This window comes from Drosophila hydei, unplaced genomic scaffold (genome assembly GCF_003285905.1).
Source record: "Drosophila hydei strain 15085-1641.00,03,60 unplaced genomic scaffold, DhydRS2 tig00008144-arrow-arrow-pilon, whole genome shotgun sequence".
Classification (NCBI taxonomy): Eukaryota; Metazoa; Arthropoda; class Insecta; order Diptera; family Drosophilidae; genus Drosophila; species Drosophila hydei.
In genome coordinates this window covers 803,118-816,830 of record NW_022045849.1, presented here as the reverse complement: position 1 = coordinate 816,830, position 13,713 = coordinate 803,118, and the positions used below count along the sequence as shown (strand labels likewise).

Here is a 13,713-nt window from a genome sequence, read left to right as displayed (position 1 = left end):
ACGAACACGAACCGTCTGCGACGACAGCCACATTGACTTTGATTTCGGTTTTAATTAACACTTTTTGATTTAAAACATTTTTATCAGAAAAGCGTGAAATGGCAGCGGACGCTGTTTACGTTTCGTTGCGATAGAGAGACAGAGTGAGCGAGAGAGAAACTGAAGAACATGCGCATAAGCAAAACAGCTGTTGCACCGATAGTGTTGTAAAACCGAAAAAAGAACGTGGCGGGCTAATTACATTTCAAATTGTGAACAAAATAATATTTCTCACATATGCAATTAAAAATTCAAATAATCCTAATGCGATATTAAAATATTTTAGCTTTTTAAGATTATAAAAACATTTACTTACTAGTATTACCTACTTTTGGCAATTATTCGATTTTTTTGATCGATTTCCGATACATTCTCCGACGAAGCTATAAAATTATAAACCGCCAACAGTGCTGATTGATAAGAGCTTATCTAAAATTTGTAAATTCAGCGACATATATTGGTTGAGGTCGACTTGGCTAGTGCCCTGAAATCGTAGAGCCAAAATATGTTTCTATGTGGCCAATGCGACTGACTCAGAAGATAACGTTGCCGTAATAACCCACTTTATATTTTAAACAAAAACAAAGAGCTTCTTATCAGAAAGCCGTGGATGGCTTGCACGTTAATTATATATATACATTCATACGTTCATAGATACCAATGTCAATTGGTCACCGGTTGATTTCTTTAATTTAGTGCTTTAAAATCGTTCAACTGCTGCGGGTACACGCGATATTTGATAATCTCTCTATTAAAATGGGTGGTTGTTGTAGTAAGCATATCCAAACATTTTCATAGTTTTTATGATTACATTCTGTTTTATTCTTTGTAATTTAATTTAGGTAATCGTAAATCGGTTGATTTGCCAACAGTGCCACCAGCGCCAGCGAAGCAGCGAACCACGACATTACCAGAATTTCCAACAGTGGCAAACAATAATTCCGGCATTTCTTCGCTAGGCGGAGGAGGAGTTAATAATAGAGCACTTGAAGAGGATTAGTCCTATACCTATATGAACTGCATAATAGATGTGGATACGAGAAATATGTGTTTGTTGTGCACTTAACTTATATTTATATTAAATTTCACATTTCAAATCTGAACAACTACGTATAATAGTTGTTAATGTTTATGTGAGAAATGCTGTAATAAATAATTGTAAATTCAATATATATTCAAAATATTTTAAGTATGAGCGCCCCAAACGTTGTTCAACACTTTGACCAAAACTCTTGCTTTAAAGTGCACATGACAATAAAAACAACAACCACAATGATATGATTAAGCGCTTATGGAAAGTAACTGGCATGCAGGAGGCAATAATCATTAAATGAATTCAACATATAATTTTTGGCTCGTCAGCAAACGTTTTACAACACTTTTACCACAAGCTGTGGCTTAAATACTTTAAAATACTTATGTAGAGTAACCGGTACGCAGTGCGCATTCATATAGCACTACACGTGCATGCCGCAAGTGTGTTTTATTTTTGTTAAGAGTTTTTATCAATTCTCATTTTTTATTTATAAAAATTGATGCAAAAGTCACATAAAGATGGCCATACAAACGAATAAACGAAAAAGAAAACATGAAGCTGCGGCCGTAGACCAAGTCGACGATGCCGAAATAGCGGTACCCAAAAAGGTGCAAAAGGAGTCTGACACGCCAAAACGAAAGGCAAAAGACAGGAAACATGTTGAGCCAACGAAGGAGCTGCCAGAAGAAGAACCGCATGGAGAAGAAAAAGAAACAACAAAAAAGAAAAAGAAGAGCAAACACACACAACAGGTAGATAAGCCAGACGAGGAACTGGAAGAAAGCACTAATCTACAAGAAGGCCAAGAAGACCAAGAGGAAGAATATGAAAGAACAGATGAAGCAGAGATTAGTCCCGATTCGGGCATTGAGCCAGAAGAGAAACCTCTGCGATTTCTCAATGATTTCAAAATGATGAATTTTCGAAACAAATTGCTTGGCAATAATTTTATAACAGGTATGTTATGATTGAGATTTTGTGAGTACTCGACTGACTTAACATTTTTATAGAGTTGCGGCACTTCCTATATATGTGCCAAATCCGTCCAAAGATTGTGGCCAAGTATATTGAGAAGCGTGGCAAGCCGTTGGAGCTAGCCGAAGCTTTCAATCGCATCGACAAGACCAACGTTCTCCATTTGGGCTACCTTTGTGAGGCTCTGCAGCGCATCATAATGGAAATACTCACGAATCAAAAGGAACACATGGAATCGGCTGCGCATGCTGGCAGATATTTTCTCAAAGCTCACGGCTCGCTGTTGGAGCAATTGTTGCAATCGGCACAGTTGAGTCATCGTCGCAATGCACTCAAATTGCTGACTGCAATTGTTTGCGTGGACTCGCAGCTAGGCCGTCAGGTACTCAGCTCCTATGACATACTCTCCAACGTGAAGACAATGGGTGAGATGCTCTCACATTCGAAGCACGATTACAAAAACGAGGATACAGTACGTAAAGCGTATATACACTTTGTGCTCTCCTTTCTGGTGGATGGCAATGCGCTGCTCATTCGCAACATTCTCGATCGAGCTCATCTAATACGAGAGCTGGTCAAGGGTCTCGTCTATGATGATCAGGTGACTGCCTGTGTCGTGCTCAACACATTGCGCCAATATGTTCTAGAGAATCCCAACATATTGAAGACAAAGAAGGTGCATGTTTTCGATTTGGAGTGCTGCAAACATTTGCGACGCCTCTACGATTGGGAAGGCCCTCAAGGACTTGTTGCCTGGTATAGTGGTGGACGCAAGGAAGGCGAAACAGCAGGCAGTTCTGTTCCAGAGGGACGCGAAGCTGTAGCAGCAGCTGTGCATCGGTTGCTTCTGCTGCTCTTCACCTCTCGCAAGCATGGCATCAGCTTTGATGCGATGACCAATTATCGCCAGAAACACAACAAGCTGCAAGGCAAAATTCTGGGCACACTTTATCGTCCATATAACGATCCGCTTAAGAAGGAGCTTATATTGAAGACGCTGCAAGCCTGTCCAGATCTGTGCAGGCATACTGTACGAAATTTCTCTTCAATTGTAAATCCCATACGTTTGGCAGCGTCTGATTTACCAAGTGGCATTGAAATGTTAGCCAGTATCATTGAAGCTGTGCCATCGAGCGCTCTGTCTGTCGCCATGGATAAGATGACATTAACTGACTTTAGTTATTGGATCAAGGAGGTGTGCTTGCCCACCGAGGCGTTGCTGCACATTGTAGGCAAGAATATGCTTCGGAGCAAGGATTTCCAAGTAAGAATATCTGTGAATCGTTTGCTTCTGGCCATGATGACGCAGTACAGTAACTATGTGAGCGCCGTTGCGCTGAAGGAACAGTCGAAACGTGCGGGCAATTCGTTGCGTAAATTTAAGTTTGAGCTACTCAATCATTTGCTTATCAATTTCCCCCCTATCGAGGGTATACTGTACTCACTTTTCCTGAGTATTCAGGAGCGAGCGTCACCAGGAGTGAATGTACTGGATCATCTGTCGGTGACCCTAGAGTTGATTTTGATCATGTGCAAAGAGAATCGTGCATTCGTTCACAAAACGAGTCAAATTCTTGATTATTTGGATGTGTTGCGTCCATTGTATGAGACGAACTTTGATGAGGCGGTCGAGCAGAGCGAGAATCAAACTGAACTCTTGAGCAAGGTTCAAAAGATTAAGCTGGAGCTGAAGTCGATAAAAACGATTTTGTTGCTCTTTCCACGTTCGCTGCATCCACAGGAGGAGCTGTTCGAGAAGGTGTTCCGATCCTTTATCAAGGCCTATATGCAGGACGACGATTTGGCTGTTAAGACTGAGGCTGGCGAGCTGTTGCACAGTCTGCTGCAGAACACGGGCATGTTCGATTCATCTAGCTATGAGATTGATATTTGGCTGGAGGCATTAATTGGCTTCGATGGTCAAACTGTGGATAATGTGACCAGCATTTTGCTAACCATACTTTCACTGGATCTGGCAGAGGTGGAGCAACTGCCCACACAGAATGCAGCCGAGCTGGCCAGCAATGTGGAGAATCTGCGCAAGCTATTCAAGCAAATCGAACAAGGTCAAACGGTCCAGGCGTACGTGGAGACATTGACACTGAGTAAAATGATGCCGTTGCTGTTGCAGGGCGTTGACATCGAACCGCCGTATGATGCCTATGTGGAGTTGGTTTTTGTGTTGCTCTATCACTATCACACGAAACCGGAGCAGGTGCAGCAGTTATACAGCACACAGCTCTCGGAGCATGAATCATATATGCAGGTCGACCAGGTTGCCAAATTGCCTGCTGGCATTGCTAACCATTGGCCACAATTGGCCCAATTGCAGCGGGCAGTGCTGGAGTCTTCAACTGAATCCTTTGATCACATATTCAAGCCGGCAGCTACAGATAGCGAGCACTTTGAGCTGCAGCTAGAGGATGGAAACAAAGTGCTGCTGCAGCTTAGTCTGCGGAATCCACATCGTAATATGATCTATGCACACGATTTGCTGTTTATGCTCTGTCAGCTGGTTGAGAGCAAACAGCTGAAGGCACAGCAAGCGCAATTGATAGCAGAATGCTTGATTCGACTGCTGCAAATAGCCAAGCAGCTAGATGGTGGGCAGCAAGTGAAGGTACAAGATGAGCTGGAGAAGGAGCAGCAGGAGGAGTCGCATACACAACGCTTGCTGCATTACATCTATAGCATTCGACTAAGTCAACTGCGCGCAACTCACCTGCTCAGCGAGACAAGCGAGACGCAGCTGCATTATGTGAGCTGCCTGCGTCGGCTGGCCGAACATTGTCGTAGCCTGGAGAAATTTGATAGCTACACTAGCTACTACAGACAGCAGCTGGTGATTGGCTTGGAAATAGCGCTAAATGATCCCGCAGCCCTGCAATCCGCTGCACAACCGGCTCAACTGCTTGAATGTGTTGGCCTTGTGGATGCCTTTGAGCTGACCGCCAGCGAATGTGCCGAAATGTTGCGGTTGCTCACCAGCAAGCTGCAGGCGAAGGATTACTTCATGGCTACCGGCAAGACGAACCATTACTATGAGCTTATGCTGCGTCTATTGAGACGTCTGGCTCAGCTTGAGCAGCCCATCGATTGCAGTCAGTCCATGTTGCAGCTGCAGAGCTATTATGGTGAATTCTGTGAAAGAGTTCAACTCGCCGAACAACTGGAGCAGCTAGAGTCAGCGCTATTGGAGTTCCTAAGCAGACAGCATCATCATCTAGCTGGTTGCAATGAACAATTCTTCAAGAGCTTCTTCTCCACATCGAATCGCAAGCTAAGCAAATCAGCCATTCGACTTGCTTGTCTGCTTCTGGAACGGAATGCGCAGCTGGCTACGACATTTGCTCAGCTGCTGCCGGAGCATGTGGAGCAAAAGGAGTTGATTTATCCATTGTTGGATGTTGTTTTTAAGCGCGGCTATCAGCTGGAACAGTCGCTGCTGCAGCGTTGCTATCAAAGCTACAAGAATGGCATACTCAAGAGCATCGAGAAGCCGCAAAAGGCAGCTCTGATCTACCGTGAGCATGCAACAGCGAGTGCATCGCTCATTGCCAAATGCATGCCCAAATCCGAGTGCCTGGATTACTGTCAGAAGCAATTGAAATTCGATGCAGTTGAGCTCTTCCAAATGCGTGTCCTCAACGAGATTTACAATCAGGCATATGCAAGCAGCAAGGATGCAGTGCAGCAGTCCAACATCTTTGTCAGCTATGTCAATTTGAATGTGCAAATGCTGGCGCTTGATTTGAAGAAGCAAAGTGTGCAACTGGACAAATTGGAGCAGTTGGCATTCCATTGCTACGATTGGTGGCAGCGACTGCCTCAACTGGAGCAACAGCAGTTGGATTGGAGCCGCCTGTTGACAGCTTCCCATTGGCTCAACTTTTGTCGCAGCTGTCTGAAGCAGGCCATGCACATGCCAGAGGAACAGCATCGTACGCCCGAACAGGCGCACATCAATGGACTGCTGCTCAAGTTGTTGGCCTATCTATGCGATCAGCTCTACCAGGATTACGATGAAGTGGCGGGAGAGAGTGCAGATGCCGGTCTACTATATGAGATGGCATGCACACATTCGTGCTGCTACGATCATTTGCTGGGTGAGCTGACCGAGGTAAAGACACATTTGTTGCAGCTGCTAGAGACGTTGGCGAGGAAGGCACCGACTGCTCTGCATAGTGCTCATATACCCGTCATCCTGGGCGCCTATCATGCACGTTTAACCCCCGCCGATCGCTATGCTTTGGCACTGCTGGAGCACTATGAACGCTTCGATGTGGGCTTGGCGCAGTATCGTCCGTTTATCTGGGGCGAGAGTGCAGTGGCTCACTATGCATTGCGTGCCGTTGACGAGGATGAGCGTGCCAAGCTGCAGCAGCACGAGACGAACGTGTCGCAGGTGTTGGCTCTAATTGTGCGTCCATCCTGTCAATATACCATTGAGAACTTCCCCGTCTGGCGTATGCTACATGCCAGTAAACAGTTGCCTGAATTGCAGTTCCTTAATCCCGCAACCAAATCGCAGAGGTTCGGTGATAATCTGCTCGAGCAGCGCATCGAGCAGGGTTGCAAGCAGTTCGAGCAACATTTGCGTCGATTGTGTCCCAAGCGCGAGGAGATCTACGAACACTGCTATGATCCAGCCTTTATGCTGCCCTTGATGATGCACTGCTTTGCACCGGAGTCAGCGGTGCGGGCGCAGTGGCCTGTACAGAATGGATTACTCGCTGTCAGCTTTTGCGCTTTGTCGTCCTTGGATAAGGATATGAGACTGGCTGCCGCCTGTTGTCAGCAGAGGTATCGAACCCACTTCGAGCTATCCAAGTTCTATGAGAAACCCTTGTGGACGCAGGCTTACGACAACATACAATCGGGTCTGGGCGAGCTGCGTGACTCTTGGCTGGCTCAGCGTCGTGTGCATGGTGGAACACCTCGTGTGCCTTTGATTCCCGTGCTGTTCATCGCACACAGCTTTAACATAAGCACAGATCCCTCGCACCTGCTGTACAAGCGACTCATGATGTATTTGCAGCTGAAGCAGAGTTTTAACTTTCAGACCATACCCGAATTCAATATATTCTTCTACTCCCAGGAGCCGGAGCATCAGCAGTATAGAGAGTTCATTGTCCAGCTGCTGAGCAATGGCATCAAATGCAGCGCTGATCTCTTTCTGCTCGTTTCCACGAACACATTCAAGGTGCTGCTCAGCTTCTATGGCTCCAATTTGGCCACACTCGACACCAATCTGCTGCTGCTCTCTGTGCTGTCCACGTGCGTGAAAATACCTGGCGCTGTGAAGATTATGATGGAGCATGTAGGCATTCTATCCTGGCTAATGGGTGTCATACGCGACACACAGTTCCATCAGTTCGACATCATTGAGGGCATCATTAGCATTGTCAATAATCTCTGGTATGCTGTGGCCGCCAGCGAATCCGAGTTGCCAGACTACACGCATGTTCAGTTGCGCGTGCAACGTCTGGTGTTGCAGCTGCTGCCGTTGGTCTCGCCGCGCGTCTCCGTACCCGGTCTGGCACGTCTGCTCAATGTACTGCAAAAGACCGCCGCCGCCTCCAGTGGCCAGTACCGAGCACTGTCTGGCCAGCAGCTGGAGTTGTTGCTCGACTGCGTATCTCGTCACTGGCCGGAACACACAGAAAGTATACGCTACTTGCGCAGCTTTGGCGGCACCTATGCCAGTTCCCGCTCCGAGTACTGCGATCAATTGGCCAATGATGAAAAGCTGGATACCCATTCGGTGTTAGCTCTATCCAGTCTGCGGCAGTACGTCAGCGACTGGTGGCAATCGCACAACCGGCAACCGGCATTGCCAGATCCAGTCCAGGCCCCGGCTTCTTAGTGGCCTTTTATAGTTAAATCTAAACAACGATGTTAAAGTGTTAATAATAATGTAATATATGCTTTTGAATATATATATATAAATACTTTGTACATTATATTATATTATATATTTAATTATTGCGAGGATATAATATTTCTCATTTGTCGTATGGCAGCCACCAGACGCGGCTCACAGCCGGAGCTTAGGTTGAGATACTGGTCGGGTGCAGCCTTCAACAAAGTTAGAATCTGCGACAGCTGCAGATTGATTGTTAAGCCCAGTTCCTCGAGCACGTTGGATAGGTATTCAATGTCTACGCTGAGCTGTGTGGCCGACGAGGCTGGCAACGATTTGATTTGCAATATTTGAGCCTGATACATTACACAGCATTGCTCAACGACCAGAGAGAGCAGAACATCAGCGCAGGGTATAGCCTGTGTATACTTAATGTTGCAGAGTTCGAGAGCTTGCTTCAGGAGTGCTGATGGCGACAGCAATAGCGGCTCCAGATGCTGGGGCAGCGTTAGCAGATATTGGCCAATTTGTGTGATGCTCTCTTGTGGAGCGTAGCTAAACGCGGGCATATTGATGCCTGATGAACTCGAGTAGGCCTCCACGGGCGGACGTATATGCGCCAGGTGCGCCTCGATGGGCTGCAGCAATATATTCAACGTAATATCGTGCGTTTCTTCCAGATAAGTTTTCAGTGTGGCATAGATCTGTGGAAAGATTCCCAGGCTATCGGAACTAGTAGCAGTTGTTGCCTCGCTCCTCTTCTGCTGGTAATCGGCAATGGTAGAGAGCAGCTGCTGGTGCATAGCACGTTCACAGGTCTGATAGATGCTGATTTCCTGTCCACTCGCTGGTTGCTGCAACCTGTTGGCTAAGCTGCTCATGCGCAAATGAAGCAGCTGTTCGAACTGATGCAGCTGCAACTGGAAATCGGTCAAACACTGCAGCTGGGACATCGTGTACTGCAGAAGCGCCCAATTCTCGCTGCGCGCTGTGCCTTCGCTATTGCTGCTACCCAGACTGAGGCTGAGCTGGCGCTGGGTGCGGTTAAAGTTCTCCAGTTGCCGCTTGAATATGCCATTGAGCACCGTAATCAGCCTACACAGAGCTAAATCATTGGTTATAGCCTCACAGCGTGTGCAAGCCTGCTGCAGCCACTCGTAGAGCTTGCGAGTGCTGTCCTCCAGATGACGCACTGCATCACTGGGCGTCGACTGATTCGAGAGCAAGCGATCAACTTGTGTGGACAGCTGAGTCTCTTCCAGACGTGGATATTGTTGTATGAACTTGTGAAAGTATTCAAACACCGCCTCAGCCAGCTGGCCATGCAGCTCGGCAGGCAAGCTAATTGTCGACTGCTTCAGCATCGAGTTCAGATGCAAAACGAAATTCTGGTTGGCCTGAGAATATTGTGCCAACAGCTCTAGTCGCTCATTGGAACTCTTCAGCAGCTGCAAAATATGGGCATCGCGTGTTGGCTGCAGAGCTGGCAACAGCTCGGCAATGACCAAAAATGGTTGGGACTGAGCCACGTCTATCGATTCATCTGCAAAGAGCTGCACACACCATTTCAATTGGCGTTGGCAATGCTCCAAAAGCTGATCGTAGAAGAGTGTAAGGAAGTGCTGCTGGGGTGATTCGCTGACCTGCAGCTCGAGCGTTTGCTTCCATTGCTGTTGCAGCACATTCTTTTGAACAGCTCGATAGTACTGCTGCAGCTGTGGCAAGCGCTGAATGCTGCTGAAAATTTGCACATGACGCTGTGCCTGCTCCAGATTTGATTCAGCAAAGCATTGAACTAGGCTAGGTGATGCCATGGCCTCCAAGCGGTTCTTGAAATCCTCCACCTGCGTTTGACGTTCGGCATGACCAGGCAGCTGTTCCTGAGCCTGCAGCGACTTCTGCAGCGCTCGCAGCTTATCGCAAACGCCCTGCAACGAAAGATCTTAAATAGCTGTTCCATTGATTCTGTAAGACTTGAGTTACCTTCATATCATTTCGTTCAAAGCAGTCTTCCAGTTCGGAGAGCAGATTGCCCCAACCATCCGACTCTTGCAAAGATTCCTTGGCCGCCTGCAATTTGCTTTGCAAACTATTCAAACGCTCTAAGGTAGCCATGCAGTCGCCGGTTTCTTCCTGAACGGCCGCCACTTCCTGACGCATCGCGCTCATCTTTTGCTGCAACAATGCCACATCACTCTGAAGTGTGGCAGCCTCCTTGGCAATGCGTGGCATGCTGGCCACAACCTGCTGGCTAGATTCTTCGACAGCATAGTTAACCTGCTGCACATACAGCTGCAGCTTAGCCACGTAGCTTTGTATGAATGATGTAGCAGTGGCACTCTCTTTTTTATTATTCTCTTCAGTATACTTCTTATAATTTGCATTAATCCAATCGGCGGCTGAAAATTCAACTGGCTCTGAAAGCGCCGATATGTCCATTTTAAAAGTGTATTTAATTCAGTTTAAGGAATGTTTTCAATTTAAAGGTTCTTAGATCACACAGCTGTTTAATTTGTGGTGTTGGTAAATGCTGAACAGTTGTTGTGCTATATGATTTACGGAGCTGTCAGCTTTCGTCAGTAGCCAATATGAAAACCAAAGCTACTTAATACAAGTTATAGGTTCCCTGTGTAATATAATAAAACTTTAGCAATATTATTTTTGTAAGTACTATCGTATGAAACCATATGAAATGCAATTTACGGAATGTTGTTAAGTCCCTAAGCCTCTTGAGCATAGCTGTTTATTTGGCAGTGTTGGTAAAATGCCTCAAGCAAAGTAAGTTCCGACAAACCGCGTATTGTACTTTTCTTCGTGACACGTAATTGTAGATTTTAAATTACTGTTATTTAGGAGGTATATTTATATAATTCTAATAAAACATACAATTTTAAAAATATTGTTTATATAACTATTAACAGCGCATGCCATGTCGTTGGTGTTTTCTTATTCCTGAAATCAGATCGTGTTAGGAAAAACCAACACGCGCTCATCTCTAACTTATGTATTCTCTGATACTTCGTTTGTGAAAACAACAACGATTTACAATAACGATTTGATTAAAAGCTGATGTTAACGTTTTTAGTAAGTGAAACATGTCAGTTTGCCAAGACGATCCCTGGCAAGTGACAAACAATAGCATCAAACAAGGAGAAAACGGAAATAGCAAAGTGATTGAAAAATTTGAGGATAATTTCGCAACTACCATAAATAAAGGAGACACCAAAATACGGACGGATTTCGACGTAAGCATAAAGGAGAGTAATGTTACAGGCTCACAACCAATTGAGCCGCTGCCAGATTCGGCAAACTACTTGCAATTGTTAGGTGAGTATATCTACACATTTATCTAACTGCATTATATTAATCGTGACTTCTTAATGTGCAGAGCGAAAACTGCAGAAAGTTCAAAGGGGAACAAAACTGTTGGACTCGCTGCAGGCGAAGAAGCAGGATTGCATGCGCTCGCTTCTAGCCTCAAGCGTTGTGCCAGAGCCAACTTTTGAGCAATTGCTTGAATTTGATACGCCCATCGAAAGCGGTCGACTGCACCGTCATCTGCTGCCCGTTCAGGCGGTAACAGTAGGCGAAACATTGCAGATTGTTAAGTACGACGAGCTCGAGGTAGATGAGGAGCATCAAACCGAGCAGGAAGAGCAAAACTAATATATATATATACAATGGATACTACGTTTGGCAATGTGTTTCTGTTCCTCACTGATTTGGCTTGGAAGAGTCGTCTAACCATACCTCTGCTGGTGACAACAGCTTTTCTGGTCATGGACATACGCCTACAGATCGAGATTAATATACAAACGGGTCAAGTGGTAACAGAAATCTTAACTTTAACATTAAAGTTAGTTTGACTCAATGTATACATTTACTCTTACAGAATGCTAGCGATCTAGAAGAACCCGGGGATGGCCTCGAGGAACAATTGGCACATGGCGCTTATGCAATGGAAGACGAAAGCGAAGTTTATACGGATGATCTCGAGGAGTACAATAGCGAGTACACGATCGGAGATGATAATAGTGATACGTCTCACTATAGCGTAGATATCTATGATGAGTTGGGCTCCGAGTATGGCATTGAGAATGATCTTGATGCTTACTCGGCAAACGAATTGCGCTTTTAGCTAACACGTCGAATATATATACACATATATATAAATTTTAAGAGTAACCTGTACATTGAGTAACTAGCTTAGTATACGCATCAATTGCCAATATTATAACGTATTTATGTATACATATTTCGGTATAATCACAATTTTGAAAGTAGATCAGAGTCACATGTCGTTTTATTAGCCCACCTTTACATATACAATTTGATCAATTCGTCGCTAACCGCAGATGGTGTCAAGATACCCAAATCCGTAAATAACAGCGTGATATAGGCAGGCGGCGTATAATCGACCAGTGGATGCACCTTTGAAATATCATTCAAATGCTTACGCGAGTACTAAAAACCAGAAAAGATATTAAATAGCAAAAGCTCTTCAGAGCAATCTTTAAGTCTCGACTTACCTTGTACTCGTTGGGTAAATCTCTTTGATTTAATGGATACAGGCGAGAGAACTTGAAGCTCTCGGAGAGTACATAGAAGGGTTTCTTCATTTCGCGAGCACACAAGCCCATTGTATACGAGCCGATGCGATTGATAATGCCGCCGCTTTCAACGATTGCCTCAGCACCAACCATAACAAAATCAACCGATTCCATAACATAGCCAGTCGCCGAGTCCAGTATAAGCGTGCAATCAATACCAGCAGCTTGCAAATCCTGCACCATCTCCTCCCTAATGAAAATAGAGGGTTCTATTAAATGACGAACGATATTCTCGTTTGTGTACTTGCCCTGAGTTCCCTATGCCGCCTTGCGTTACAAATACATGAAATGTCTTTTTGTTTTGTGATGCAGCTATCAGAGCTTTAAGGACGACACGTGATCGAGAGTGTGTGAGGATTCGACAGCCATCGCTGATGAAACGTTGTGCCTGTTGTGAAATCACCTGACGCGAATTTTGTAGCTTGGTCAAAAAGATTTTGCCCCGGTTTAACATAATTTGACGACACTCCTCCATATGCTTGTCGTCCAAGCTAAGTGTTATAAAACGGCAGAAGAGCTCACCCGCCGACACAATCGCTGCTATGGACAGATCAGTGTTTCGCATGGCAGCCACTGCCTCACGCATTGTAGTATGCAAAATGTGTATGGTGCCAACTGTGAATGCGTAATAAATACATTTTTAATAATGAAAATGTTTCTGAAATATATTTGCTTACATTGTTTCTTTTCCAAGATCATGAGCAGCGTTTTAATGGCCGCTATGCCAGATGACATGTCCTTATCATCGTCGAGCAGCTGTAGAAAGTATTTGACCACATCTGTGAAACAGAAAAAGATGAATATGAAAGAAATACATACAAATTACCTGTTGCTTACCAAATTCTTCGTTAGACTTTGTAATTTGTGGCATTTTTGAGAGTAAATATTAAACTGTTCCGCGTTGTCAACAATTGTGATTCGAACAGCTGATTGCGCCTAGCTACACGTAACGACAGGTTGTAAATAAGGTTGTAAATAAGTTCCAAAACAGATTAGTTATGTTAAGATAAGAATATATAAATATCTAAGTTAGGAATATATTTAAGAACTTATTAAATACATCAATTCAGACAGTTTATAATCAAAAATTGTTTTTAAATGTTCTATTTAAATAACCTACATTGTAGAAATAGTGCTGCAACGCAGGCAGTTTACGGCATTAGCCAACACTGTATGCCGGTGCTCAACAG

At 44.9% G+C, this 13,713-nt stretch overlaps 5 protein-coding genes across 5 annotated transcripts; 3 read left to right on the top strand and 2 right to left on the bottom strand.

Annotated features, from left to right (window-relative positions):
• The first annotated feature begins 1,473 nt into the window (after positions 1-1,473).
• On the top strand, positions 1,474-7,939 carry LOC111598232. The gene is made up of 2 exons (XM_023313394.2): positions 1,474-2,032; positions 2,086-7,939. Exons 1-2 carry the CDS (start codon positions 1,594-1,596, stop codon positions 7,914-7,916), a joined length of 6,270 nt encoding a protein of 2,089 aa, XP_023169162.2. The 5' UTR covers positions 1,474-1,593; the 3' UTR covers positions 7,917-7,939.
• A 93-nt stretch (positions 7,940-8,032) lies between these two features.
• Positions 8,033-10,761, bottom strand: LOC111598235 (conserved oligomeric Golgi complex subunit 7). Its single transcript, XM_023313398.2, has 3 exons — positions 10,617-10,761; positions 9,897-10,539; positions 8,033-9,841 (listed from the first exon to the last, which is right to left on the bottom strand). The coding sequence occupies exons 2-3, from the start codon at positions 10,350-10,352 to the stop codon at positions 8,033-8,035; spliced, it is 2,265 nt and encodes a 754-aa protein (XP_023169166.2). The 5' UTR covers positions 10,353-10,539; positions 10,617-10,761.
• Positions 10,762-10,890: 129 nt separating this feature from the next.
• LOC111598237 lies at positions 10,891-11,595 on the top strand. The gene is made up of 2 exons (XM_023313401.2): positions 10,891-11,240; positions 11,302-11,595. The coding sequence occupies exons 1-2, from the start codon at positions 11,009-11,011 to the stop codon at positions 11,577-11,579; spliced, it is 510 nt and encodes a 169-aa protein (XP_023169169.2). The 5' UTR covers positions 10,891-11,008; the 3' UTR covers positions 11,580-11,595.
• Positions 11,582-12,069, top strand: LOC111598238. The gene is made up of 2 exons (XM_023313402.1): positions 11,582-11,740; positions 11,806-12,069. Exons 1-2 carry the CDS (start codon positions 11,594-11,596, stop codon positions 12,049-12,051), a joined length of 393 nt encoding a protein of 130 aa, XP_023169170.1. The 5' UTR covers positions 11,582-11,593; the 3' UTR covers positions 12,052-12,069.
• A 56-nt stretch (positions 12,070-12,125) lies between these two features.
• Positions 12,126-13,713, bottom strand: LOC111598236 (translation initiation factor eIF-2B subunit alpha). Its single transcript, XM_023313400.2, has 6 exons — positions 13,644-13,713; positions 13,361-13,463; positions 13,201-13,302; positions 12,772-13,138; positions 12,443-12,713; positions 12,126-12,377 (listed from the first exon to the last, which is right to left on the bottom strand). Exons 2-6 carry the CDS (start codon positions 13,392-13,394, stop codon positions 12,231-12,233), a joined length of 921 nt encoding a protein of 306 aa, XP_023169168.1. The 5' UTR covers positions 13,395-13,463; positions 13,644-13,713; the 3' UTR covers positions 12,126-12,230.